At 58.5% G+C, this 27,907-nt stretch overlaps 3 protein-coding genes across 3 annotated transcripts in view; 1 reads left to right on the top strand and 2 right to left on the bottom strand.

Moving 5' to 3' along the window:
* LOC131565135 (mitochondrial import inner membrane translocase subunit TIM16-like) overlaps positions 1 to 11,425 on the bottom strand; it is a 37,215-nt gene extending 25,790 nt beyond the window's left edge. Inside the window, exons 1-7 of the mRNA XM_058815841.1 lie at positions 11,330 to 11,425; positions 8,381 to 8,477; positions 8,068 to 8,142; positions 6,576 to 6,646; positions 6,066 to 6,249; positions 5,423 to 5,499; positions 4,091 to 4,141 (exon numbers count right to left, since the gene is read on the bottom strand). Coding sequence (XP_058671824.1) covers positions 4,091 to 4,141; positions 5,423 to 5,499; positions 6,066 to 6,249; positions 6,576 to 6,646; positions 8,068 to 8,142; positions 8,381 to 8,477; positions 11,330 to 11,389 — 615 coding nt within the window. The 5' untranslated portion in view covers positions 11,390 to 11,425. The remainder of the gene's footprint in view (positions 1 to 4,090; positions 4,142 to 5,422; positions 5,500 to 6,065; positions 6,250 to 6,575; positions 6,647 to 8,067; positions 8,143 to 8,380; positions 8,478 to 11,329) is intronic.
* Positions 11,426 to 12,511: 1,086 nt separating this feature from the next.
* DNAJA3 (DnaJ heat shock protein family (Hsp40) member A3) lies at positions 12,512 to 22,363 on the top strand. Its single transcript, XM_058816289.1, has 11 exons — positions 12,512 to 12,728; positions 12,858 to 12,991; positions 13,367 to 13,450; positions 13,990 to 14,202; positions 14,938 to 15,090; positions 15,920 to 16,067; positions 16,642 to 16,706; positions 17,539 to 17,667; positions 18,069 to 18,184; positions 18,468 to 18,565; positions 21,286 to 22,363. Exons 1-11 carry the CDS (start codon positions 12,512 to 12,514, stop codon positions 21,306 to 21,308), a joined length of 1,380 nt encoding a protein of 459 aa, XP_058672272.1. The 3' UTR covers positions 21,309 to 22,363.
* On the bottom strand, positions 21,980 to 26,675 carry NMRAL1 (NmrA like redox sensor 1). The gene is made up of 6 exons (XM_058815670.1): positions 26,537 to 26,675; positions 26,224 to 26,289; positions 25,778 to 26,016; positions 24,806 to 25,055; positions 24,192 to 24,382; positions 21,980 to 23,398 (listed from the first exon to the last, which is right to left on the bottom strand). The coding sequence occupies exons 2-6, from the start codon at positions 26,261 to 26,263 to the stop codon at positions 23,228 to 23,230; spliced, it is 891 nt and encodes a 296-aa protein (XP_058671653.1). The 5' UTR covers positions 26,264 to 26,289; positions 26,537 to 26,675; the 3' UTR covers positions 21,980 to 23,227.
* Between the last annotated feature and the right edge of the window lie 1,232 nt (positions 26,676 to 27,907).

Raw genomic sequence — 27,907 nt, 5'->3', positions numbered from 1 at the left:
CAGCAGGCTCTGCCTGTCCCCCCACCACCAGCACGGCCCCCCTGCTTCATCCAACCCCTCCTGCCCTTGGTGAGGCCAAGGCCATGCCCCAGAGGATGCTGTGGGCACAGCGAGGGCAGAAGGTGGGTGGGCTCCCAGTGGGCACAGACACCACGAGGCTGGGGTGGGGCAGGAGAGGGGGATTTGCTGGCCAGGGGGGTGGGCAGGCTGCAGCAGCCAGCAGCCAGCCCTCCTCTGCTGCCTCTCCCCTCCTCCTGCAGCCACCAGCCCCACCAGCCCTGCTATGACGCCATCAAATCCCAAAACACCTTTGCCCTCTGGACAGCAGCCTGCCAGGAGTCCCAGGTCAGTCCCAGCTGGGGCTCCTGAAATACCACGAGGAGCCCCAGAAATGGAGATGCCAGCCTGTGTGGGCCTCAGCTGCTGAGGCCATTCCCAGTGGGAGGGACGGGCACACAAGCAAGGAAAATCCAGTGCCACCACACACACCCACACCCCTGAGATGCCTCTGGCTCGTTCCAGATCCTCCTCGACTTCCCCATGTCTGCCATTCCAAGCAGCATTCCTGGGAAGGACGGGCTGGGGGAAGCGGAGCAGAGGAAATATAAACAGTCTCGTGCAGCTACGCTGGGGAACAGGAGCATGAGAGCGCCGAGCGTGCACTGCTATAAATAGGCTGCCCAGAGTCAGGCCAACTTTTTCATAGCTTCCCACGGTCTCCTTGGGAATGTGGGATGCTGTGGGCCTTCCCCCAGCCCGGAGGAAGCTGCTGCCGAGGCTGGGAGTCAGGTACCCCCGGGGTGACCCCAGCGTGGGACGCCGTGGTGATGGGGCAGTGGGAGGAAGGCTGGAGTCTCTCTACGTCCTGATGATGACAAGGGGTCCCCAGCCAGCCCTGGGCTGACAGCTGGATCCTGGGCAGAGGTGACATGTCAGGGTTCTTGGAGTTCTGGTTGTGGGTCAGATCACCCCAAAACTGGATCTCCACCCTGCACAGCATCACCCTGCCACCACGGGACTCTCTCCATGGCGTGTCTCCCACTGGGGCACAGCTGATGGGATGGTTTGGGGCAGGGGCTGGAGTCCCTCTTCCCCCCAGAACCTTGAGCAAGGCTGGGACAGCCCCGGCTGTGCTCAGACCGTGATCCCCGGCTCTGCCCATCACTGAACTGCGCCCCGGCCCAGCCTGCGGGGACAAACCCCGGCGGGGACAGCCCCCAGGGACACTGTCACAGCTGTCCCCGGGCGCCCTCAGCCCCGGCCCCGCTCATTAGCGCGGCTCATCCCGAGGCGAGCGGGGCGGGCCTGGCCCGGTGCGGGGCCGTTCCCTCGCCCCCGGCCCTGCCCAAACGCCGGCGGAGGAAGTTTCTCGTGAGAACGGAGCCGGCTCCTCTCATCCCACTCAGCGGCTGCCCCCAGCTCCACACGGACGGCGCCTGTCCCAGGCCTGCCCCAGGTGCTGGCCAGATGCACACACAGCCCCTCGCAGGGGGCAGCAGGACGTGGCCCATGGGCTCTGTACCCAGGGCAGGGTGGCTGGAGCAGTGGGCAAGCAGAGATGCCACCTTAGTACCCAGGGCGTATCTGAATCAGTGCCCCACACTGCTGGTGACCCAGCTGAGGCATGAGCTGGGTAGGTATGGGTATGGGTATGGGTATGGAGCTTCCCTGCTCAGCCTTGTGTCCCCTGTCCCACCAAGGTGAGGGACCTTTGGTGGGGTTTGCACGGGGATTGCAGGAGGGTGAGGGCAGGACCAGCGACACAGAGCCCCGGCAGGGCTGCAGCCACAAGGGAGAGGCTGTGACTCGCTTCCAGGGGGAGGGTCAAGGCGAGGAGGGCGACCACAGCCCTGTGGGAGGGGAGGACAGGGCAGCATGGCCTTGGGAGGGGATAAGGCAGAGCACAGAACTCACAGAACTCTCTGGAAGGACAGTGGTGCTTGGATCTGCACCCAGCCAGCAGCAGGAGCGTGGCCCCATGGGGTGGCAAGGCAGGACCCAGGGCAGCTCTGGCATCTCCACTGCCAGTTTAGGGCACTGAGAGCAGCCCTAGGGTGTGAGCACAGCCCTGATGCTCACAAAGGGGCTGCAACAAAGGATGGGGATCCAGCAGGATGAGGCCACTGCTCTCCCAAGGGAAATGATGGCCCCGGGTACATACCAGGCACCCCACGGGGTCAGCCAGAGCCCGGCCACGCTGCGTCACACGCGTCTGCCCGCTGCTGGGATATGCTCAAAATAGCTGCTAAGGGCATAGCTGGGAATGGGGGGTCAGGACCTGGCGGGGGATATGGTCACAGGGTGTGGGCAGCCTGCCAGTCACCCTCCCTGTCACCCACCCTCGGTCCCCAACCCCATTGTGCCACATCCATGGCGCCTGAGAGAGCAGCAGGTATTAGGAGTGACCACTCCTCCCTGAGCTTATTTTAGCTCCTTCTCAATTCTTTTCCCCTGCTCTAGACAAAGGAATGTTTAATGAGGCAGGCTTGGCAAATTAAGAAATCCAGCCGGAGGAGCAGCCTGGGGCTGGCTCTCAGCTCCACACAGGGCTCAGGGTGAGCCAGCAGCAGGACCCTGTGCTGGCTGTGAGGAAACCCAGCCCACGGTGCTGCAGGGGCCAGCACAGCTGGGAAACCCATCCTGCAGCTCACCTCTGCAAAAAAAACCAGGCAACTTCAAAGCCAGGAGCCTTCAAGGTGATGGCACGGCCCCGGCATCACCAGGGGGAGAAGGAGATTCTCCAACCAACCCAGCCCTCCAGCCATGGGGAAAAAAGAAAAGAACAAAACCCAGGAGCATTATTCTTCTTGGCTAAGCAAGCCCTGCGCAAAGTTCCAGAGGATTTATGGCATTTTAAAGTTTTCCCCTTCAGCAGAGCACTTCTCCAAGACTAAACATCTCCATGCACTGCGAGGCGGCCGGGCAGGGCCGCGGCAGTGAAGGTGAATATTTCTCTTGGCAAACACAGAGTGCCGGCCCCGGGCTGGATCAGACAGCGGTGGAGGGAAGTGAACTGCCTGCTTTGAACAGCCACCATCATTCACACGTTATTTTTAATAGCTCAGTGAGACAGAGTCCACCCTCCCCAGGAGACTTGGCTCGAGCCCATTGCACTCACAGCTCCGCCATCAGACAAGCCGACAGGTTTGGCAGGGGGAGAAGGGGGGCCACGAGGGGAGGGGAGCACTGAGGCCAGCAGTGGATAAATTTTGGAGTAGAGAATGGGATCTTCCAGCCATGCTGAGGCAACTGGAGCGGGACAGGGTTGTGGCGGCGGCTGGAGCGCTGGGAGCACTTTGCCCCGGCTCGTCCGCACGTGTCACCCCTGGGTCTGTGTTTATTTTTTGTGCTGGGGTGTTTATAAGGCTGCCTGAAGGGTCAGGGCATCATTTGTACTGCAGGAAGCACCCAGGGGCCTTTGGGGAGCTCAGCACCTGGGTTATGTGCAGGAGCAGGTGGAAAGTCCTGGTGCAGCTCTGGAGCTCTGGCTCCCTTCCATCACTGTGCCTTGGCACTGTCACCAGAGCCATTGGCTCCTGAGCCCACAGGCAGCAGGAGATCCACCATGAATGACAGAGCCCACTGCAGCCATCCCACCCTGCTCTCCACTGCATCCCTCCCTTACCAAGGGCTTCCAGCCCCTTCTGCAACCAGAGCCCCCAAGCCACAGGAAACCTCTAATAAGAGGCTGTTTGAACTTGACGTCAGGGCTTCAATTCTCTCCTTATTTCCTAATCACTGTTATTTGCTGAGTTGTGCAGATCCAGCTGCCCAGCCCTTGCCCTTGGTGGGTCCTCATGCCCAAGAGCCTTTGGTCCAGCTCCCACAGGGCAGGGCAGAGCCCAGGAGCCCAGAGCCCTCAAACACACAGGGCTTGCCTGGCATGTCCAACTGCACTGGGGGTGCTCCCTGGCCTGGTGGGAGAGCAGGGCCCCCTGCTGAACGCCACCAGGGTTAAGGGGACAGCCCTATTCCCCATGCCCTCAGCTCCTGGCATCTCCCAGCCAGGGCTGGCATGGTTTGGGGGACCAAAGCTCACCCCCCTGCAGCCTGGGCAGGGCTGCCTGCAGCACATCCAGAGGGGACATACCTGGGAGGCAGCTGGGCCTGCTCGAGGGTCAAAGATCCGCAGTTTCTTGTCCTGATGAGATAAAAGAAAACAGAGGAGGGTAAAGGACCTTGGGGCCAGTGGGATGTCATGATGCAAAAGGCAGAAGGCTGGAGTGAGCAGCCCTCCCCTTCCTGCCCATCACTCTCCTGCCTGCAGTGCCTATCCCTATGGATGGCTTGCACTGTGTCCTCCCACATCGTGGGCAGGGGGCACCCCCAGAACCCCAACACACTTAAAACTGCTCCCAGAAAAGGAGGGAGCCTCCCAGGCAGGGCCAGGGCTGGAGCCTGACCCTCAGATGCCATCCTGACAGTGCTGCGGGAGAACGAGCCCCCTCCTGCCTGGCACCCCTCTGCCAAACGGGCAGGGCACAGAGGCAGGGCAGCGAGGGGGTGCACAGGTGCCAGGGTGTTGTTTGGGGAGCATGCATTGTGCCAGCCACAGCCACAGGGGCAGGTCCACACCCCAGCCTGAACGGCTGGGGCTTGCACCCCCTGTGCCCAGCTCACACACGGGCACGGGGCTCCATCCATGCGCTGGGACTCCGGCTCATCCCTGCGGGCCGGGCCGGGCTCCGGGCTGCCCCCGGGGCTCCCCCCGCGAACCCTTTGCTGTCCCTCCCTCCCCAGCTCTGGGGCTGGGGCTGTGCGCTCACAGCTGCCTGCTGAGCCTCCGGCACGGCCTGGGGGGGCCTTGTGGCTTGCACACTCCCCTTGCACACTCCCCCTGCACGCTCCCCTCGCACACTCCCTCTGCACACTCCCCTCGCACACCCTCCTTGCACACTGCCCTCGCACACTCCCCTCGCACACTCTCCTCGCACACTCTCCTCGCACACTGCCCTCGCACACTCCCCTCGCACACTCTCCTCGCACACTCCCCCTGCACACTGCCCTCGCACACTGCCCTCGCACACTCTCCTCGCACACTCCCCCTGCACACTGCCCTCGCACACTCCTTGCACACCCGCCCCGCCGCCGTTCCCGGCGCGTCCCGCAGCGAGCGGCCGGCGCCATCTAGCGCTGCTCCCGTCCCTCCTCCCCGCGGGCTCGCTGACCCCGCTCCTGCCCCTCTCCACACCCAAACTTCCCGTCCCTCCACGCTCCCCGTGCCTGGAAGTGTTCCAGGCCAGACTGGGTGGAGCTCCGAGCACCCCGGGCTAAGGTAAGGTGTCCCTGACCGAGACGAGCTTTAAGGTCCCTTCCAACCTAAACCACCGTGGGATTCTGTGAAACGGGTGCCCCCCAGGTTCAGGGTACATCCAGCCCATCCCTGCCGTGCCACCCCGAGGCGCCCCCTGGCACTGCTCACCTTGCAGGAGGTGCCCAGGAGGTGCCCATCTCGCTTCCAGGTCAGGCTCTGCAGCTGGTCCCCGTGGGAATCCAGGACTGTGGGGATAAAGCACAGTCAGGGCCAGGATCAAGCAGGGTCCCTCCTGCAGGCAGGGCAGGAGCCATCACTCTCCCAGCCAGAATATTTTCCCGCTATGTCTGTGCAGGGAGTGTTCGTTCCTGTGCTGCTGGCAGCTGGATACAAAGAGCAGGAGCCCTGAGAAAGCCACAGAGCCATGCTGCCACCTATCTCCTCACCCCCTCAGGGTGGCTGAGGTCTGGGCAAGGCTGCTCAGCAAGCACCCACATCCACCCATGCCCTGGGCATGCAGAGAGAGGGACCTGTCACCCAGGGGATCCCCAGCAGAGCTCCTGTGGACACCTTTGGCAGTACCGGAGTGTTTCACACCTCTGCATCAGAGTGCAGGGGCACAAGGGGCTGTGGTGCCCTGCCTAAAAAGCCACCTGAGCTGCCTGTTTGGTGACACTGAGGTCAGGCCCTGAGCCCAGGCACTGGCACGGTGAGGACACATGGAACAGACACATGGGGAGGACACACGGGGAGAACACATGGAGGGACACACAGGAGGACACGTGTCATGGGCAGTCACAGCCCTGCCTACCTGTCAGGGGCTGCTGCTGGCCCAGGTCCCACACAGTGACTCTCTTCCCTGCACCACTGGCCAGGACAGCGTCTGCCGTGGGGTGGAACTGCAGAGTGTCCACTGGAGCTCCCCCGGGCCCCAGGGTCAGCCCTGCGCCACTGGGAATGTCCTGGCCACCCTCGGGCAGGCGCCACACCTTCACCTGCAGCCCCAGGAGAGAGGGGGTCAGTGCCAGGGCAGGTGAGCAGGACCCTGGCCCACCTGGGCTCGTTGCTTGCCCAGGGTTTGGTCCCTGAGGTCCCTGAGCATTCCCAGGTGATTGCAGTTTGGTGGGATGGGGTCCCAGATGGAGGAGGCTGATCCTTGACCATGTGCTCTGTCCCCCTCCCTGGGGATGTCCCACTCCTCTCTCCCAAAGCTGGCACCCTCCACCCCATGCTCCTCTTACATCACTCCAGCCCTGCTGTGACTCCCAGAGACACCCTGGGGGTCATGAGGTGTTTGTCCCCCCTGTCACTGAGCACTCACCGTCTCATCAGCAGAGCCTGTGGCCAGCAGGAGCTGATCAAAGGGGGAGAAGTCAAAGTCTGTGACCACATCTGGAAGGAGAAGGGCAGAGGTTTGTCCCCACCTTCCTCTGCAGACAGTGTGTCTGCCCCTCTGCTCTTCCCAGCCTGATTCCTTCCCTACACACTCAGCAGTGGGGGGCAGCTTCAGCCCCTTCAAGGCGTTTTGGAGCAGCTCTGCTTTGCTGTGAGTGCCTGACCCCCTCCACTCTGTCCCTCAGGGCCTTGCACCCCTTTGGCAGGGGTAGGAACCCTGGAGGGGCATCCCCCTGTCTGATCCATGCACTGACACCCCCACAGGGCACAGGGCACAGCAGGGACAGCCCCAGGGTGTCTGTGCCATGACACCCCCACAGGGCACAGCAGGGACAGCCCCAGGGTGTCTGTGCCATGTCCTGCTGGAGCCACGCTGGTGACAAGGCTCCTTTGTCACCCCGGGCTGGCATGCCAGCGGCAGGGATGCTCCGGCCCGGCGGGAGGAGGGCTGGCACCAGCACCAGCAGCAGCAGCCCCTCGGATGCATTTGGCACGCTCAGAAAAGTAGGTCACTGTGTACTTTTCTGCTTCCAGGAGACAGGCCCCGGAGGCATGAAGAGCAGGCAGCTCGCTCGGCTGCATCCACCCGGCAGGAGAGAAAATCCATTCGTGCCACGGGAGGAGGCGGTGCCCCGGCACAGCCGCTTCAAAGGGCTCCTGCTGATCCCATTAGGAAGCCGTGGGATGGCGCTGCCTCCCGTGCGCCCTTCTGGCCTCTCCAGGGAGCAGAAGAACTCACACTGCCTGCTCTTCCAGCCCGAGGGAGCTCCCGGTGCCAGGGGCTGGGGTGGCACGGGCTGGGCACCCTCCTGGTGCCAAGGCTCACACACAGGGAGGCAGTGCTGGAACCAGCCTCCATCTTGCTGCTCTGGTGTAATTCTGAGGAAATGGGTGCTCAGTGCCCCTCAGGTTGCCACTGCTGCTCCAGCACCTTGAGGTGGGCACCCTGAGGTGGCACCACCCCTCCCTATGCCCACCAGAGTGTTTCACAGCCCTGCTCCTCTGCCACAGTGATGCTGCCACTGCCTCTTCTCTGCCACACTCACTGCCCACATCAGAGCTCTGGTCCAGCCTGTTCCTCCTGCCACTGGAGGCAGTGATGCCCCAGTGATGCCAGCTCCAGCCTGGCACTGGGTGTACTGGGAATTTCAGGGTGTGCTATGAGTAATGTGGGAAGGCTGTGCTGGAAGGGTGAGAGGAAGAGCTACATGTTCAGGCCTCACTGCAGCCTGAGAGATGAATGAATATGGATTGATTCCAGCCTGGCAGAGCCCCTCCTGGTGTCACCCTGCCCTCAGGTGATGGTCCCTGGCAGGTCCCCATGTCCCTTGCCTGGCAGACAGCCCACCACAGCCTGCCAGGCTTGGACTCAGCCCCCGGGGCTAAGCACATCCTGTGGAGGTGGCACTGACACCCACCTGAGTGGCAGCAGAGCTGAGATATGGTCCTCTTGCCCCCATCCTGGCACTCCAGGGGCACAATGCCCAGCACACCTGCAGGAGAGGGCACAGGAGCAGGTCAGGAATCCCCCCAGCCTGGGACACACAAGGGGCACCCAGCTTTGCACTGCCAGCCACGAGGTGTGGGACTGCCAGCACTTTGGGGGATCTCAGGGAAAGCCTCCTCCACTCACCCTGGTGTCCCTGGGGCTGGGGGGACTCACCCACCACCCAGACCCCTGGGACAAACCCATCCCACCCCCCAGGCAGTGCTGGGACCCCTGTGCCTCACCGGCGGCCTCGGCGCTGAAGGCGATCCAGCGGCAGCTGGCCTTGACATGGCTGCCACAGGAGGGGACAGAGCCCGCTCGGATACCACTGATCCAGGCCTGGAATACAGAGGGAAAAACCTTATCAGGGGCTGTTTGTTATGGCAGGGCTGCAGGAGCATTGGCACAGCATGGGCAGAGCCCCCAGCCCCAGAGGAGCTGCCATGCCCATGGAGAGATGGAGACTGTGGGATTATCCTGACCCTCTGGGGCGTCCCAGGCCAATGTGGCTGCTCCTGCCACAGAGCCCAGCCCCTCACTGGGGCTGCAGAGTGGGACACAGGAGCACCCCAGCTCCCAGACTGTGCCATCTCTGGGCTGTCCCACTGTGGGAAGCAGTCAGAGGTCTTTGCAATAAATTGGTGCCAGAGAATCCAGATGGGATGAAAGCTCTTGGGCTGTGAAGCACCACAGGGTCAAGCTGTGGCTGACTGGGGCCAATAAACACCTCCAGCAGCACACTTCCCACACAGACACACAGCCAAGGAGCTGCATTACAGCCCCAAAACCAAACTCCCACTCTGCAGTGTGTCCCAGGGCTGAGCACTGCACTCGTGGGGCCCTGGGACAGCCAGCCCCACTCCAGGCGACACAGACACCCCACCTCAAGGGGCCACGAGCTCCCTGGCACTCCCAGGGCCAAGTCCAACCCTTGACAGTGGCAATGGCAGGTGGTTTATGGCTGGCACAGGCCTGTGTGCCCACAGCCACCCCTGGAGCTGCAGTGGGTGTCCAGAGCAGTGGATACCCCACAAACTGAGCAGATACCTGGGTAGGGAAGGGAAATCACGAGCCCCAGGTTTCCTCTGCTTGCACAACTTCCGTTTGAGGCCTGACAGGGAGCACTGGCTCCTGCAGCACTTCCTCCCTTGACAGCTGTGCAGACCTGTTAACCCTTCTCCTGCCAAAGGCCGGTTTCTGTCCCCACACCCAGCATTTGGGCAGGGGGTGCACTGGGAATGGGGAACAGGGCAGGAGCATGAGCAGGACCCTGGAATAAGGGCCTCGCTATCTGCATCCCATCACCCTGCACTGGGTCCCCAGATGTGACACCAGCCCCATGTGGCCTCCAGCAGCCAGGGGTGCCTGCAGGATCCCTGCAGTGAGGTTTCACAGAGCTGGTCCATGCTGACCCCACAGTTTCCCCAGACACAGGCAGCAGCCCTCAAGGCAGTGATCCTCCCTGCAGCGTGGCAGCACGGCCAGGAGAGCACATGAAACCATCCTGGCTACATCCCTGGAACAAACTGTGAGCTCTCAAGGGCCATCTGGCAGCAGAACCCTGCAAATGCTGCCTGAAGAGCAGCATCAGATGTGATCCCTGATGTTTACACTGTGCTTCCTGATCCAGCCAGGTCGGGTGTCTCTTGTGCCTCCATAAACAGCTGCTCAGCTGGGGACACAGCACAGCTTCCCGCTGTGACACCTGAGATGGGCTTGGTGACAAGAGTTCCTCCTCCACCTGCTGCCCTACGGGGAGTGCGTGGCCTCACTTCCAAGGACATGTTTCATGCCTGAATGGGAAAAGCCTTTTGGAAAGGCCTTGCAGAGCAGATCCTGCACAGTGAGGCCACGCTGCCCCTTGGAGCTCCTCCACCATGGAACCAGCACCAGGACAGCAATGATGGGATGTCCCTGCCTGCAGGATGCCATGTCCTGCACAGCCACACTCCCCACTGCCACTGATGTATCTGAACCCTGGAATTCACAAACATTCATCCCACAGAGATTTCAGTGACCAGAGCCACACTGCGGCTGGCACGCCATGGGCATGGGGGCACCGTGTCCCCTCCCACATCTGAAGCTCAGAAGATGTTTTGGGTGCTTGCAGGATTTGTAGAGGCGTGTGAGCACAGGTCATGGGTGCGTGCAAGGACAGCTTGGCTGGGAAGTTACAGAGAGGGAGTGTGTGCACACCCAAGGGCTGGGAGCAGCAGCAGCCTCACTCATGGCCACGGTGCTGAGGGGGTGCTGGGTGCAGGGTACCCAGCTCGGGGAGCCCCCAAAAGGGCTGTGTGTGCTGGTAATGCCCCCCATGTGACTCACCCAGCCCTGCCCCTGCCCTGCCAAATCTGTAGGGACAGGGACCTTAGAGATTGCCCTGGCCCAGCTCTGTGGTTTGGGGGACAGCAGGGCAGGACTACGCACTGCCAACACTGTGCCAGGATGGATTGTGACACTTGGCATGACTGGGGCTGGTTATTCATGGAGCAGAGGCCAGAGCTGGGCACCACACGGCTCTGTGCTGCCCACAAGACTCCCAGAGCTGCCTGGCCCCAGCGGTGCCGAGCTCCACAGCTCATGGCCAGGGAGATGGGGCTCAGCAGCACCCGAGGGGCCCTGCCCTTCCTCCGTGCCTACGGAAGCGGGGTGGCACAGCAGCGGGGTGGCACAGCAGGATGGCAGGAGTGAGGCCCAGCGTTTCACACTCGGTGCGTGGTTCCCCGGCTGGCACAGACCAGGAGGGCGAGATACCGAACGGCAGCGGGCAGCAAGAACCGGGGATGCACCGTGTGCCAGCCGTGCCCAGCGGCAGGAGGGCAGCAGGCACCGCAGGACGGGTATCCCATGCCAGGCAGGGGGACTGCACCGGCCCAGGACAGGGCTGGGGTTCCCCTCCAGCCTCACCTGCGGAGCGCCCCGGGGCCGGGATCCTCCGCCGACACCGGCATGAGCAGCACCGGGTGCCAAGGAGGGGCCGCGCGGGCAGCGCACCCGCACCGCGGCCGGGAGCCCCGGGCACGGCCCCGCCGCACCGGGGATGCCGCGGGGCCCGGACCGCGCCCTGCCGGTGCCGCGGGGCGGGGCCGGCCCTGCCCCGTGCCCGTGGCAGTCCCTGTCCCTGCCCGCCCGCAGCCCCGGCCCCACCGCCCCCGCCATCCCCCGGTAGCGGCGGGTCCCGCAGCGCTCACCTCCCTGCGGGGCAGCCGCGCCTCGGTGTGCCGGAACTTGGACGCCTTGAAGCGGTTCATGGTGCTCCGGCTGTACCGCTCCGAGCCGTGCCCAGCCCTGCCCGGCTCGGCCCGGCCCGGCCCCGCCACTCCGCCCGCCCCGAGCCCCGCCCCGGACCGAGCCCCGCCCCTGGCCCGGCCCCGCCGGACTCCCCACGTGTGTCCGTCTGTCCGTGTGTCCTTCTGTCACCGTGAGCGGGGCACAGACCCCAGCCCCGGCTCCTCGGACCCCCGCCAGAGCCTCCAACCTCGGCGTCGCAGCCAGCCCTGGGGTGACTGAGCCGCGGTCCGGGGATCCCGGCCCCTTCCCCCGAGGCTCGGCTGGCACCCAGCTCTCCTCCCTCACAGGGGCAGCGGTTCCGTCGGGCTCTGGCCGGGGAGACGCGGCCAGCGGGAGGTTTGCAGTGCCGTGGGCCCGGCGTGATCGCCTCCTCCTCGGCCGGCAGCCGGCGGTGAACAGAGACCTTCGTGTGCTCACGGCTGCGGGGAGGGAGGAGGAGGAGGGAGCGCTGGATCTGAGCCCGCTGAGCCCTGTGGAGCCCGGGTGTGACCCACGCCGCTGGAGGCCAGGCCTCCTGCCCCGCTTTGACCCAGGCTGGGACAGCGGGGACAGGGCCCGTGTGGGCAGCGGGAGCGGCACGGCCCCGTCCCCGCTCAGCCCGGCGGGGCCTCCCCCGCGACGCAGCCCCGAGCCTGTACTGAGCAGCGCTCGGAGGCGCCAGCCCCGGTGCCGAGGGCGGGAGAGAGACGCGCCTGGCACGAATCGTGCTCCCCCTCTGCAGAGGAAAGCTGCTGTGTTGCCTGCCGTGGGTGCCGTGCCAGGCTGCTGTGCCGGGGGAGCGTGGGCGTGTGGCACTGCACCCGCTGCGCTTTCAGAGCCTTTATTCCATCCGGGGAGATATGTCACCCGCTAGGGGAGAGGAAGAGCGGCCCTGAAGGGCTGAGCAGAGGGCAGGGTTCGCACCCCCCGCACGAGGCTGTCACGGGGCAGTGCCCGCCTGTCCCGGCCGTGTCCCCGCGCGCTCCCTGCCCGGTGCTCCCGGGCCCCGCCACCGCTCCGCTCCCCCCCCGCCCGCCGCCATCCCCGCGGCCCCACCGAGGCCCGCGCATGCGTAACCATGGCGCGGCCGCGGCCCCGTGCGCATGCGCGGCCCGTCCCCGCCGAAGGGTGCGCAGGCGCAGCGCCGCGCGCGGGCCAAGATGGCGGCCGGGAGCGCGTCGCGCTGGGTCGGGACGGCCGCGGGGCGCGGGGCGGGGAACGCGCGGCCGCCGCTGCTGCTGCTGCTCCGCGGGCTCCGCGCCCCGCCCGCCCGCGCCCCGCGCCGCCTCCTGCTGCTCCGTGCCGGGCTCTGCGCCGCCGGTGAGCGCGCCGGGGCCGGGAGGGCCGGGACGGGACGGTGGGGCGCGAGTCTTTTCCCCCGGCCGTGTCCCTTCCTCCAGCCGGCCCGGCCCTCCCCTCACGGCGGCTCCTCTCTCTCCTCTCCCGCAGGGACGAAACACGCTGCCGCCGTTGCCTCCGCCGCCTTCCACAGCAGCGCGGCCCGCTCCAAGGAGGATTATTACCAGGTGCTGGGGGTGCCCCGCACCGCCACGCAGAAGGAGATCAAGAAGGCCTATTACCAGGTGCGGCGGGGCCCCAGCGCTGCCCCTCCGCCGGGGCACGGAACAAATCCAGCCCCGTGCTCGGAACCGCTGCAGACAACGGGAGGAGGCACTGGGGAAGCTCAGCACATGGCCTTGGGGATCGCTTCCAAAGCATGGTCTGCCTGTGCTGTCATTGCTTGTCTCCTTCCAGAAGGATCTGGGATTGCTCAGGAGATCAGCAGCAGCTCCTGTAGTTCCTTATTTTGGGTTGATAAATGAAAATGAAGGGTTTTAGTTCCCGGGAATCCATCTAGTGAATGCCGGGCTGTGCCTGGTGTGTTTTATCCTGGCATGTGAGATATGCTTAAGTAAATAACTCCTGCCTGTCCCTAAGAGTTGGTTTTTGCTTTTTAGTTGGCAAAGAAATACCACCCTGACACAAACAAGGACGACCCCAAAGCGAAGGAGAAGTTCTCTCAGCTGGCAGAAGCCTACGAGGTAATAGCAGGATTTTATTGTGATGAGAAGGAGGAAAGACTAGAGCGTGGACGAGGGCAAACATTTCCTGTAAAACCATGGCTGGTTTTTGATGCACTTATATCTAGGGCACCTCTGTTCCAAGAAATTCCTTGGTCCAAGTATCTGATTTAGCTGCTTTGTGCTTTTTCAGTTTTCCCCTTCCTTAGCAGTGACTGGCATGGATGTCACTTCCATGGAATTATTGTCAGTTTAAATAATCAAAGAAAAAACCTGTCAGCAGGTTTTTGAGGCAGAGGGACTTTCACTGTGCTCCCTAAGCCCTGGTTTTTGAATCCAGCTGGTATAACAATGATCAGCTGTTTAATAGAAATGATTTCTGCTTTTTATAAATTCGCAAGATCTTGTCATTTTTCGGCCGATGAGCCTGGAATCACCAGGGAAGCAGCAGCTTGTCCCTCACTCCCATGGTGCTGAGAGCGGGCTGAGACCTTGATGGAGGGTGTGAGCCCGGAGCCAGGGATTCTCCTGGCTCCTGCAGTGCCCGTTCTTGCCCGCAGGTGCTGAGTGACGAGGTGAAGAGGAAGCAGTACGATGCCTACGGCACCGCGAGCTTCGAGGCCGGCGCCGCCGGGGCCGGGGCCGGTGCGGGACGGCAGTACTGGAGCAGCGGCCCCTCCATCGACCCCGAGGAGCTCTTCAGGAAGATCTTTGGGGAATTCTCAGGATCCCCTTTTGGCGATTTTCAGAGTGTTTTTGACCAGCCACAGGAGGTAGGAGGTGCCTTTATTTAGGAATGAGAAACTCAAAGTAGTGTCTCTCTGCAGCTTCTGTCACAGAGCGCTCTGGGAGCTTCAGCAAGGAGTTACTTCTGGGGATGTCAGTGTGTGAGTGTCCCATGGCATGGGCACAGTCTCATAGTTTTGCTCAGCTGTGCAGGAACACACCCCACAGCTCCAGACAGAATATTTTTTCTGGGCTTTTTCAGAATATTTTTTTCAGACCTACTTCTCTGGTGTTTGCTGACACCACCCAGTACTGCCAAGCAGTTCCATTGCTGCAGAGGCACAGTGTCTGCTGCAGCTTATTTACCTATGTCTGCTTTGATCTGTAATGCTAAAACCCACAAAATACCTTGTAACTATAAACCAGGCCTTCCAGCAATATGTTTGGCTGCTTAATTGGCTTAATTTTGCAACTTAATTAGCTTCATGTTGCAGTGAGGCACACCATAAAATCTGTCTTGTTCTTTGTGTTGCAGCTAAATGCTCCTTTAAGTGTTGATGGTTCATGTGTTGTCTTCAGAAATGTTTGGTGTTTGGTACTCCTGGTTTTACTAAAAATTACATTTTTCATATAAGCAGAATTTCTTCTTTTGATCAGTCATCTTTACTGAGAATTCTTGTTTTAAGCATTTAAATGTTTGGTATTTAGCCTGAACTGTTCTCAGTCTCTTTAAGACTCTATCACACCTCAGTCATGGCTCTATATCCATGTTTCCTGTGCAGTACATCATGGATTTGACATTCACCCAAGCTGCAAAAGGTGTCAACAAGGAGATTGTGGTGAACATCCAGGACTCCTGTGTGCGCTGTGATGGCAAAGGACATGAACCTGGCACCAAAGCTCAGCGCTGTCACTACTGCAATGGCACGGGCATGGTAAGTGCTGAGCAGACACCAGCTCTGTGCTTTCCCTCCTTGGGGAGAGTCCCTTCATTCCATGAGGAAAAATTCTCACCACACTCATCAGCTTATCTCAGGCAAAGCTGAGTTCATGTCAGCTTGATGCTAATAGGCGCTAGGAAGATTTTCTTTGTGTTAAAGTGCTGTGCCCTGCTGAAAGCATGAGCCTTCAGGCTGGAATTTCTGCTGCTGCACATCCCACAAACCATATGAATATAATGTAACTCTGAATGTAATGTATATGTATGTACTCTGAATGTAATGTATATGTATGAATATCATGTAGCTCTCCTCAGGCAATAAATGGGTATCTTTTGATTTGAGGGGTGGAGGAAGGTGGTGAAAACCCAAGGGTAATCATAAAATAAGAAGATGCAGGTAATGATGGAGCTGCAGGCTTTGGTTACCACGCAGCTGATTCCTTGTGTGCTTCAGTGCTTCAGTCCAGGGCTTAGTCACCATGAGGTTTCCTTGGACACTGGCAGTAATCCATGTAAATGGATTGTCCTTGGATTCATCAGAACACAGACATTTGTAGCACTGTAAGGAGCTTTGTTCCTCCTTGTACATCAAAGCCTAGACTTTGAGGGTGTTTCTGTGTTTCCCTTGCCCTCACCACCTGACACTGGGAGTAGTGGTGCTGTTCAGTGGAAATCAGCATGTGATGGCGAGCGGATTTCAGAGCCAGTGTCTGAAGGGTATCTGTGTCCTGACAGGCTGTGTGTGTGATCAGGGCTCAGAGGTGCTGTGTGACAAGCCCCATGTGAGCACTCCTCATTTCCCAAGGTGTGTTTGTGCTCCCCAGGAGACGATGAACACGGGCCCGTTCGTGATGCGCTCCACGTGCCGGCGCTGCGGCGGCCGCGGCTCCATCATCACCACGCCCTGCGTCGTGTGCCGGGGCACGGGGCAGACCAAGCAGAAGAAGACAGTGATGGTTCCTGTGCCAGCTGGTCAGTGGTGTACCTGTCTGCTGCTCTCTCTTAAAGAGCTCTAGTTATTTACTGCCACTGCTAGGTGCAAACTGGGGAGCAGTGTAAGACCTTTTTTAAAGCAAAGCAAGTCGAGAGCTCGGCAATGAAATGGGCCAGTGATGAGATGGACCTTCTGGCCATGCTCTGCCCATCCTCAGCTTTGGTTCTTGCCTGGGTGATCCTAGGCAGGTTTTGAAGAATGAATCTCCAAAGGTTTTCTTGCCATGGGTGTGCTGATTGCCTTCCTCACCAGAGGGGAGAATTCAGTGGTGGGACTAAGACTTGATTCTTTGAGACCACCCTTGGTGAGCAGCCTGTAATTTTCCTACAGCTTGTGGAGGCTGCAGTGTTCCTTAATCCAATGCATTTCTATACAAAATTCTGTAGATACTGAAGTAACAAATGTGTTGGGGGCATGGGGATCACCTCAGAAGTATAAACATGTGCTGACCCCTCCTGCTTTGGGCTGTGGTGGCCAGCTCTTGGGATTGGCAAGAGTTGTAGGCATCCATGTCATAACCCAAGGTCACATTCCCTCCTGTTCTGATTGCAGGTGTTGAGGACGGGCAGACAGTTCGGATGCCTGTGGGGAAGAAAGAAATTTTCATTACGTTCAGGGTATGTATCCCAAGCTGGTTTATGATGTAAGTTGGTTGTTCCCTTCTCAACTGCCTGGGAAAGGCCTGCAGAATGGGCAGAGGAGGAAGAGCCAGTGATCCTTTGGAACAGCTGAGGTAACATGATCCCTGTGAACTTTGTGACACAGACAGCAGGAGATCTGCATTGTAGCAAGGAGGGTAACTTTGAATCTGTTCATGAAGTCGCTGCTTGTTCCAGGATCAGGCCCTTAGGGTAGTGTGAATCAAAATGCAGAGTAGGCTTTTCATGCCTCCAATTTTTGACTTGGAAATGTGAGGAAGCTTCCTGCTGGCAGGGGTGGCAGAGCTGAGGAGAGCTGTGGGAGGTGCTGCAGGAGGCTGCCTGGTGAAGTGTCCCTCTGCAGATCCACCTTCAGGGCTGCTGTGCACCTGTGCTGTTGCTGGGTGTCTTCTCCTGCCACACACATCCCTGTTGAGGAGAAAATTTTTTTCATCACCTCTTTCATGGTGCAGGAGGGTTTAATTCTCTTCTAGATTGTGAGGCCACTGGAAAGGTGCCTAATTTCCTTCTCACCTTTGGCTTTCCCCTGTTCAGAGTGCTGACTTAGTGACATAGATAAACTAACAGCAGGATTAGGGAGGGAGTTCCTGAGGCAGGAAGCAGGGATCCTTCCAATCCTTTGGCTAATTCAGTTATGTTGAGATCTGTGTTTTACTGGGACACCAAATATTAACTCACAGTTCTTAACCATGCAGTTTGGGATGGTATACTTTTTCCTGAGACTATTGGGAGCAGTTTAGCAGGAGAACATGGTGTGCTCACTGCTCTTTGGAACTGTGCTGCCCTGCAGGTTCAGAAGAGCTCTGTGTTCCGACGAAACGGAGCCGATATCCACTCGGATCTCCCCATCTCCATAGCCCAGGCTGTGCTGGGAGGCACTGCCCGGTGTCAGGGCTTGTATGAGACAATCAACATCACGGTGAGTGCCACTGCTCTGGGCATGGAGCACTGGGGCACAGCAAAGGTGGGCAAAACATCCCAAGTCTGCCAGTGTTCCCTTTCAGACTCCTTCAGGATTGAGCCTTGGGTAGTTTGTGACCTGCCTGGTCACCCTGGTCACAGCTTCTTTGCTGTGTAGGGACAGGGAAAGAAAGGGATTGCTGGACAAACCCCAAACTACAGGGCTACAAGCTGTGTGAGGTTCTTTACTGATTCCTACAAAAGCTTTTCCATCCTTACTGGCTTAGCTTTGGGATGTGTCCAATGCATATGAGAACTCTCCTATCCTACTTTAGAGCTTGTTGGAGAAGCAGATAATTTTTATAGCTGTGTAATTATTATCTAATTAGAGTAATAAATGTGACACCTTTGTGTTTATAGATACCCCCTGGCATCCAGCCAGACCAGAGGATTCGAATGAGTGGGAAAGGCATTCCCAAGATCAACAGCTATGGCTACGGAGACCACTACATCCACATAAAGATAAAAGTTCCTCAGTAAGTAGAGCTAAAACAAGTTCCTGTGAAGCCTTAAGAACTTTTCACAAAAAAATGTTGTGTAAAAGTTGTGTAAATTTCATGAGGTGAAATGCAGTGGGTCCTATGTCCCCTCTTCCACTGGAGATCATTCCTTACAGATGGCTTATTTAAAGAGCACATGGATTCCTGGTGTATTCATACACAATGTGCTCCAGTTCCTGCCCCCTGTGGGTGCTGCTGGGGGGGTTTGGGAGGCTGTGGGGGCCCAGGCCATCCCTGAGCCCGTGTCCTGGTGCCACAGGAGGCTGACGGATCGCCAGCGAGCCTTAATGATGAGCTACGCCGAGGACGAGACCGACGTGGAGGGCACCGTGAACGGGGTCACCAACACAGCCTCAGGTGAGTGAGCAGGGACACTGCTGCTCCTTCCTGGGCAGCTGCTGTGGGAGTGCACAGTGTTCCCTGGACAGCAGGGTGAACCAGGGGCACTTTCAGGTCTGTGGCAGCACAGCCTGGTTAACAGAAGCAGTTCTGCTGTGATATTAACAGGCTGTAGCACTCAGCAGGGAGGCAGCCTCTTCCCAGGAAGCTCTGTTCCAGTACTTACTGGGCAAATGTGTGAACAGAGAGCAGGCTCTGAGTACTCCAGGGTGCAGACAAGCTGTGCTGATGAATGCTTCCTGCTCCCTGCTTCCCCTGTGCCAGGACTTGCCTTGAGGCAGGAAAGCAAATGTGCTTCAGGCAAATTTCCTGTGTGATCCCAATCCAGTGTGCTTGTGAGCACAGCAGGGCTGCTTCTGGAATGCTGACAGGGGTTTCTGTTGGGCTGAGCTCTGGGTGTGTGGGGAAACCTGGGCTGGGAGTGTCCACTGGTGGCAGTGGCAGCTCTGATCAGTGGACAGGGTCCAGCATGGTGGAGGGGTGAAAGCAGCTGGGAGCTTTGTGAAGCTGCTCTCCAGCTCCAGATGGAAAACTGGGATTCAGCAAGTGTGTTCTAAGTTTCAGGGATGAGGTACACATGGTAACATAGTAAAGAATGAGCTTTGGCTACTGGAAAGCAGTTTTTTCTTTGCTTAATTGAAACAATGAACTTCTTAAAGCCTGTTGGATTTTGGTTTTGGTTTGAAACCCAACAGGGCATTTATGACTAGGGAAAGGTGAGAGTCTTTTGGAGCTGCTGAATGATCCCAGGATCTGCTCTACTGTGAGGAGTATAGGCTTAAGTGCAGGATCTGCCAAATACTTCCCAGTGTTCTGTTTTATAGTAATTATACATACAGAAAATATGTCTTTCCTATATTACCTGGGGAAAGGGCAGAGAGCTCTGAGCACTAAATTTCCATTCCAGCTTTTTAAAGGCATTTGTGTGCCAAAGAGGAAAAATAACCTCTTCAAGCTAATTTTTTAAATAGCAAACCTGCCAGTTTTTACCATGATGAAGCAGCAAGGTGAGTTAAAACAACGCCAGTAGGTTGCAGTGTAGAGTCGGGCTGTGCTGAGGGAGGCGTGTCCTGCCTCGGGATTTCATCCCATTGCATCAGTCCGAGCCCGGGGAGGCTGGGGAGCACCAGGCTCCGAGTTCTCTGTGCACAAAGAAAGCTCAAGGGGGCGTTTAGATCTTGTTGTTGATGGTTTTACTGTAGAAAAAAGCAGATTAGCAAACAGGTCTCCTTTGTTCTCATTTATAGCCACTTCAGAGGGACAAACAAATTCTCAGGACCTGTTCATACAGGACAATTTTAACATTCCTTATCTAGACAGTCTGAAATACTTGCAGTCTTTTTCGTTCCACATGAGTTAATTTTCTGCTTGATACTGTGTGAGCATTGCTTGCAGTGACTCAAATCAGGCTCCTGGGGTGGTTTTGCACTGCTTTGCAAGGACACAACCTTGAAATAGGCAGAACCTGTTTCAGGGACCACCAGCATAGATCTTTTAACCCTGGAAAGTCCTGGCTGGCTGTGATTGAGTTCACCATTTGTTTTTAGTGGCAGACTCTCAGTTCCAGTACTTGTTTCCAGAGCCTGTGGCGTGCCTGACTCAATTGTGCAGCACGAGAATCCCCTTGCCAGTTGGAGGGCTGGGGAGAGGGGAAGGGAGCAGCTCAGCACCTGTTTCAAAGTTGTGTTGTTGGGATCCAGGCTCTCCAGTGCTTCCACTGCAAGGGCTCCAGTCCTGTGTCTCGCTGCCAGGTGCAGCCCTGGACAGGAGGGAGCAGCACAAGCAGCTGCTTTCTCCTGGCCATTCCCTGTCCAAAAGAGCCCCCTGGTCCTGCTGGGAGATGTGTCTGACTGCAGCCCTTTGCTGTTTGTGTCCAGGTGGCAGGGCCACGGCTAGCGCTGACGCAGGCGGGGATAGGCCTGAGGCTCAGGAGAACAAGGAGGGATTCCTTTCCAAACTTAAGAAAATGTTTACCTCCTGACACCCCATCCGAGGTACGAGGTCTCTTGTGTTTCACTGTTGTCTTTCCCCCACACTGAGCACTTCTTGGGAGGTGGAAGCACAATAGCACAGCGTTGCTTCTCACTTAGCCTCAGGCCTTCCAGCCCTAGCTGTCCCCTGGGACCTGGAGCAACAAGCCAGGGATTAAAGTGCGTTGTTGCTGCAGCAAAGAGCAGCACAGATGCTGGGTGCATGCTTGGGGAGGTGGCTGGCCTCCCCTGCAGCTCTGCTGCTGGAGCTGTCCCCAGTTCCAAGCACTGAGCTTGTTCCCTTGAGCTGGTCCCACTGGGACCGGATTCTGCCACACAAATCTGGGCTGCAGAGCTGGTGCTGGCACACTGGGGCTGGACTCACCCACCCCTGCCATGGGCTTACAGCACCAGGAGGAGCCAGCCTTTGTCACAGAGCACAGCAAAGCCCACCATGCATCACTGCAGTGCAGCTCAGGTGCTTCACCTGGTGCTGACCTCTTATGAGGGGGCACCAAGGCTTGGAATCATCTATGGCACACACAGTCTGGGATTCCAGGGGCTCAGCTGTGCATCTTTGCAGGCTTCAAACTGGCTGTGCTGTAGGGGTGACAGTGTGACAGCAGGCCAGGAGGGGAGGTGCTCCCAGAGTGTGCTGTGTGCTGATACAGCCAGGAAATTGTAACCTTCCTCTCACTTCCACTGCAGGAAAGCGTTCTACTGGGAACTAGGAGCCAGCAGCAGCAGGTCATCCGTGCAGTTGGGGGTGAATCTTTTTGGCAGCCAGGCTCTGGAGAACACAGGATGTCAGTCAGCAGCACAGCAAGAATCCCAGCTGGAGAGGCCATGGACCACCGAGGCACCAACACAAACCCCACCCACTGTCCCAATAAATGGCAGTGAAGGAAAAAACCAGCTTAGCAGAAGTGTGGCTCTCTGGAGGCTGCTCCACAACCCTACTGCTGCTGGAAGCTTATTTGGTAAAAGCTAAAGTTGAAGTATTATTTAGAATCCAAACCAGAGGAAATGTGAAATAAATAGTCCAGCACAGAGCAGCAGTTTGCTGTATGGAGGCCAAGCCCACCAGCTGCTCACTCAGGTGCCCTTTGGAATGCCAGGTGTACTTGGTGAACTCTCCAGGAGACTTGGTGGATCAGGAAGGTCTAACCTTGACTTCATGACAGCCCTGCTGCCCTGCACAGCTCCAAGTGGAATCTCCCTGTGGCTGGGTGTTGTCTGAGCCCAGCTGGCCTGGCTCCCTCACAGCCCTGGGCTTTCTCTATCCTGCTGATTGCCTGCACAGAGCAGTGATGGAATCTGCACTTTGCCTCCAGTGTATCCCCCAAATAACAAAGTTACCACACAACTGCTGTTGCTTCTGGACTGGTACAAGTCGATCACTGAGCCCTTTGCCAGTTGGGGACAAAAATCTTTTATTACTTTAGTGCAACACCCGTAGCGTAAAGGATTGGTCAAAGCATCGTTGTTTTACTTGTGTGAGAGTGCAAGTGAGGTGGATCACTCCTTCCACATGGAGCTGAGCTCTTGCAGTGAGTATTCCATGGTTACTGTAGCCTGCTGTGTTTGTGATACTGTGCAGGTACCATCAGCCACATACTAATCAGTTCAACACCAGTTCAGCAGGGACATGCTGTAGTCTTGCCCTTCTTAATTTGCTGAAATAAAGCACGCGTTGCCTCCTGATTAAACTTCTGTAAAGTGATTCTGTACCCATGTAAATAAGATGGACTTCATAAAGATATTTAACACGTGCTGTGCCTTGCTGCCTTGTCTGCTCTTCCACCTGCTCTGTCACCCCCTTTCCCTCCCCTCAACAGGAATGAAGGTCTCTGGGACAAGGAGGGGACAGGGTTGGATGGCTCAAGCATTGCTAGGGGCTGGGATTGACTTTAAACACAAAGCTGCCCTATCTGAGCAGTACTTTAGGCACATGAGGGGGAAGGGGCTTTTCCACTGAACCTTGGACAGTCTAGAAGAAGCTGAGTTTTATCTCAGCTCCTTGGGACAGTGACTGAAATTAGCTCCAGGAGCCCAAGGACCAGGGCCAGGGCTGTGTGATGAGGAATCAGGCTCAGCTTTTCTGTTACACTCACAGGAAGTCACTGCAGTCCCTCCTTCTGGGGTGACACTAAGCCTCCATCTCTCCAGTGGCTCACCTGCAGGGCCCAGACCAGATCCATGGAGAAATCCCTGTCTGCTGTTTGCTTAGGAGCCTGCAGCAACGGATACCTGCCCCAAAGGCACTGCCTTTGGGTACACACCTTCAGCTTCCCACGTGGTGCCAAATGCTCAGAGCTGCCTGGGAAAGGAGGTGATCCTGGAAAAACAAGCCCCCACCACCCTAAAACACCCACAATGACTAAAGCAACACCTCCCTGCGCACAGACTGCAAAGGCAGCACTTCTGCCACCCCTCTGCCTGTGCTGTGCAGCCCTTCCTCTTGTTCTAGCTGCCTAAATAGCCCCAACCACACTGCAGGAGCACACAATGGACCAGCAATGGGCTGAGCTCTGCCAGCTGGGGCAGATCAGCCTCTCCCCAAGGCACTGCTGGGAAGGCAGCACACCTCACCTCAGCCGGGTGCCCTAGCTGCTGCAGAAAGCAGGGAGGCAGAGGAGGGAGGGGAGGCTCAGAAGGCGTTCTTGTTGTCCCCCACCCACTGCTGGAAGGTTCGGGCCCTGGGGTTCAGCTTCATGGTCAGGGCCACGCTGCGGTCGGGCCTCAGGGCGTAGAAACGGAACATGGCAGCCAGCTCCTTGGCCCCAGGGAAGTCCCGCTTCTCGTACTCCTCAGGGGAGATCTGCCAACAGAATTGGGGCAAAAACTGTCTCAGCCTGCTGGGCTTCCCCTCAGCCTGTGAGGGGATGTGATGAGGGTTCTGTTACAGCAGCCTGTCACAGCATTGCCCCTGGTGCGGAGGGCTCTGCAGGGCACTTTGGGGTTGGGCAAAGGAACAGCCCAGCCAGCCTAGGGCCACCCCCAGCTCTGGCACAGCTGGCCAGGGGCTGGAGCAGCTATGAGGGAGCCCTTCCTCACACCAGAGCTGTGGCTGAGGGGTTCCAGAAACTGGGTGGTCCAGGAGGCAACTCAGGTTGGCACCTGGCACCCCAAAACATCCTGCCTGAATCAAAGGGTTTGGTTCACTGCACTTCTGAGAGGGCACAACCTGCAGAGAGCATTGGAGGGGCTTTGTTTCTAATGAAATGCACTTTACCACACCCCTCTTCCATTGTATTGGGTGCCTGAGGCACAACTGAACTGCAAACAAAGATTACAAATAAGTCACGAAGGGGCAGGGAGTGGTCAGGGTGTTGTTAACAGTGACACAGCACAGAGGCCAGGTCTCTTGTAATGGTGACACAGCAAAGCCCTGGGGGAAGCCCTGCTGAAGGGAAGGGCACCCAGCAGAAACCTGTTGTGTAAGTGCCCATCCCTGGCTCCCCTGGATATCTCCCAGCCCGGTTATCCCTCAGAGCCAGGCCCAGACGTGCCCAGGTACATCTGTGTGCTCAGTGACAATACCAACAGGGCAGTGTCACTGCTGGGCTGTGAGTCCCTCAGGAACATCACCCACACCAAGGGACACTTCCTACCTTGCTGGCTGTCACAGTCTTGCCCGTCTGCTGGGAGAGGATGGCAGCATACTCTGCCTCGGTGAGCTTGCCCGTGCTGAGTCCTATCACCTGGCCAATGTACTCCCCTGGGGACTTCAGCAGGGAAAGTACAACGGGCCCAAGGTCCTCCACAGCCATCCCATCCATGGGGGTGTCCCCCATGGGCAGCTCTGTGTGGAGAGATTGATCCCAGCTGCAGTGCAGCCCAGCTCTGAGCAGGTACAGCAGTTTTCAGTCTCTGGATATGAGGTGAGGGAGGGATGAGAGCATGGCAAGGCAGGACAGCAGGGCTGAGCTAAGAGACCTTGACAGCAGAGCAGCACCATGAGTTGCACCACAACCTCCACCATCCCAAATGCAGGTACTTGGGGTGTGTGTTCAGAGCTGCTCTGGCATCTGCAGAACAGCCCTCAGCACCACAAACAGGCCCAGCATCCTGGGGATTTCCTGCAGGCCACCAAAGAGGTCTGAAGACCATCATGCAGCTTCCTGTGGTCAAGCTGGGAGAGGCCTCTTCACCCTAGCAGCCCAGAGCCCTGGCAGTCTGTCCCTGGCACAGCGGGACAGTCACAGCACAGTGACCCACAGCTTACCCAGCACAAGGGCGTCTCCCTGCGGGGCCTTCTGTGGCTTGAAGATGGAGAGGAAGTTCTCAAAGTAGAAGGGCAGGCGGATGATGGTGGTGGGAACCCCGATTTTCTGGAAGTGCTCCTCCACCACGCCTTTGCCATCGAAGTGCAGCACCTCCAGCCGGCCCCCTGTCAGCTGCTGCACGTTCTCCAGCCCACTGAACACCACGTGCTGCAGGCCCTGGCGCTTGGACAGATCAGCCAGACGCCGTCCCTGGGCCAAGGGGAAACCAGCCATGAAGAGGGGAATGGGACACCCCCATCACCCCCCTTCCCTCTGGGGAGGATCCAACTCCCACCAGCCCTCAGCTGGGAGTGAGTCATCCAGGTGGAGCTGAATTCTCTCCTTACCCCGTCCTACTTCAGAAAGACCACACACCCTCCAGCTTTGGAGCTTGCTGCTCCACCAAACACGCAAGCACCAGCATAAAGAACCTGCCTGGCTAACATACCTGCCCTAAAATATCTTATCTTTTGTTTGCTGCCATCCAGGCATGGCCACTCTGCCACCTTGCAGTATCTGTACTGGCGTGAGCAACACCCTTGGGATCTCTGATACTGCAGGGTTTTGGCCCCAAAGCTGCAAGCACAGAGAACTACAGGTCTGCAGGCAGTGACTGTCCCAGCTCTGCCACTGAAGGCTCTGAGGAGCCAAGTGTTCTCACTCCTGCTAGTCCAGCTCCCGGGAAATGCTCTCCATAACAAATTTATCAGCTTCTGAAGGCATCAGACCCTGAAGCCATGCAACTGTGAGGGACCAGAGAACAAGTCCTGGCTTTGCAAGAACGGGGACCTGTTGTTTGGGAGGCCTTGGGGTCTTCTGGACTGGCTACTCAAGTCATCAAAGCTGCCACGGATGCTCCAGGAGCTGTCCCCACTTTGTCCCCACTGCCAGATGATTCTGCACATGGTCCCAGTTAATGTCAGGGCAGGTACCTGCTCGATTTCCTTCTCCTTGCTGCAGTGCTCCCAGAAGTTGGTGACAATAAAGGCTCCGTAGGCACCGGCCAAGGCCCGCTCCAGCGACGCCTCATCGTCCTGATCTGCCTTCACCAGCTCGGCTCCCCTGCGCCTCAGCTCCTCCGCCTCCTTCTTCCTGGGGCTCCGCGTCACGGCGCGCACCTTGAAGCTCCCATCGTCCAGCAGCGCCCGGGCCACGCCGCCGCCCTGGGCCCCTGCAGCCGGGAGCAGCCGGTCAGGGCGGGCCCCGGGGCTCCGGGATGCGCTGGGACGGAGCGGCCCGACCGCCGCAAGCGCCGAGCCCCGCTCGCTGCCCGCACCGCTCACCCTCCTCACCCACCCCGGCCGCTCGGGCATCACCGGCACCTCCGGCCCTCCCCGACGGCCTCAGGGCACAGCCCGGGCCTCTCCCGCGCACTCACCGGTGGCCCCGAACACCACGATCAGCTTCTTCCCGGCCATGCAGCAGCGCGGGCGGTGCCGGGGCTCTGGCAGGGCGAGAAGCAGCGAGGTCGCACCGGTCCCGGGAGGGAGGGAGAGAGGGAGGAGGGCGGGAGCGGGGCGGCTGAGGAGCCATCGCGGGTCCCGGGGGGCAGCGGGCGGGCATGGAGCGGGGCGGCTGAGGAGCCATCGCCGGTCCCAAAGAGCAGGGAGCGGGGAGAGAGCGAGGCGGCTGCGGGGCCATCGCCGGTCCCGCGGGGCAGCGGGCGCGTCTTCCCTCACACGGCTCCTCACCTCGGCTCCAATCGGCTCTGCCCGGCTCGGTTCGGGTCCAGTTGGCTCCTCCCGGCTCCGTTCGGCTCCGTCCGGCTTCACTGGAGCTGCGTGCGTCCGTCTGTTCGGCGTGACCCGATTGTGTTCGGCTTCACCCGACTGCGCTCGGCCACGCCCGTCCGGGCGGGGCTCAGATGTCCATCACAGTCAGACCACGCCCACCAGCGGCAGACCACGCCCATCGTCTGCATGAGGCTCCGCCCCCATCCCCGATCCTTAATCACATCCCCATCCCCAATCCCGTCCCATCCCTTGGCCCAGCCGCCTGCTCCTTGCTCAGGAAACCCGCTTAAAACCCAAAACCCACGGCGTCACCCTCTGGGAGGTGACCGGGAGTTGTGTCCCTTCCTCCTCGGGTCCCCCTCGAGCATCCCAGACTAGTGAGGTTTCCTTGCTGTGGAGGCCGGGCTGTTCCCCAGGCTGGTCCTGCTGTTCCCTCTGGAGCTGGGACTGTTTATTGTCCCCAGGCAGGTGACTGTGGGCAGGTGTGAGCCGAGGAGCTGTCCCCGAGCACCCTGTGCCAAGCAACCGCTCGAATCAACAAACAGAGTCACCCCGGCCCTTTCCTCTCCTCTCCTGCCAGCTCCGGAGGGGCTGCGGGCAAACCCACACTGCCGGGAACTCTGTAGGTTGGGTTTAGTGAATAAATACATTGAGAAATTTGGGGTTGAGTCTGGTAAATGACCCAGAAAATCCGTGAAGCATGTCTAACACAGAGTGGCAAAGAGATATTTCAGATGTGTAATTCAGATCAATGATGAATTGTGAAAGAAGGAGGAGGTCCAGCCCTGACCGGGGTTTCTGCGCAGTCATTTTGGATGTGAGGGATTTCAGCTACAGATTGGCTGCTGGGAATTACCAGGCGCCAGCTCCTCTTGAAACCCTCCTCCAGACGGGGAAATTACCAACAGACCACAGAAAAGGTTTTAACCCTTTACAGGGCACAGCCCGGGGTGGGCACAGAGCGAGACTGGCCCGAAGTGGTGCTGGAGGTCCCAATTCCTGCTTGCCCCCACCTCTCCTCCCGGTGAAAAACGCCAATCACTTGTTCTTAAAATTTTAAAAGTTTAATAGTAATAAAATGGTTATAAAAATAGCAATACAATTACAGTAATAATAATTTGGACAATTTGAATTAGGACAATATGAGAACAATTGAAACAAAGAGTTATGGATGTCTGGGTACCTTTTCTGGGCAGCAGGAGCCTGAAAAAGGACCCGCGTTAACAAAGGATTAACCCTTATAAACAACAGCCTGTTGCATATTCATACACCTCATACATGATGCATAAATTCCATTCAAACACAGGATTCTGTCTGGTCACCCTCAAC

Source organism: Ammospiza caudacuta, chromosome 17 (genome assembly GCF_027887145.1).
Source record: "Ammospiza caudacuta isolate bAmmCau1 chromosome 17, bAmmCau1.pri, whole genome shotgun sequence".
In the NCBI taxonomy this organism is placed as follows: Eukaryota; Metazoa; Chordata; class Aves; order Passeriformes; family Passerellidae; genus Ammospiza; species Ammospiza caudacuta.
This window is presented reverse-complemented; position numbering and strand designations above follow the sequence as displayed.

What these genes read in the sequence shown, in the direction of transcription:
- DNAJA3 (XM_058816289.1), top strand. Translation starts at nt 12,512, where the DNA reads ATGCGCGGCCCGTCCCCGCCGAAGGGTGCGCAGGCGCAGCGCCGCGCG. An exon ending in GATGGTTCCTGTGCCAGCTG is followed by an intron (nt 16,068 to 16,641) that starts GTCAGTGGTGTA and finishes TTCTGATTGCAG; the next exon opens with GTGTTGAGGACGGGCAGACA. An exon ending in GGTCACCAACACAGCCTCAG is followed by an intron (nt 18,566 to 21,285) that starts GTGAGTGAGCAG and finishes CTTCCACTGCAG; the next exon opens with GAAAGCGTTCTACTGGGAAC.
- NMRAL1 (XM_058815670.1), bottom strand. Translation starts at nt 26,263, where the DNA reads ATGGCCGGGAAGAAGCTGATCGTGGTGTTCGGGGCCACCG. An exon ending in AGGAGAAGGAAATCGAGCAG is followed by an intron (nt 25,056 to 25,777) that starts GTACCTGCCCTG and finishes CCCTTGGCCCAG; the next exon opens with GGACGGCGTCTGGCTGATCT. An exon ending in GGGAGACGCCCTTGTGCTGG is followed by an intron (nt 24,383 to 24,805) that starts GTAAGCTGTGGG and finishes CTCTCCACACAG; the next exon opens with AGCTGCCCATGGGGGACACC.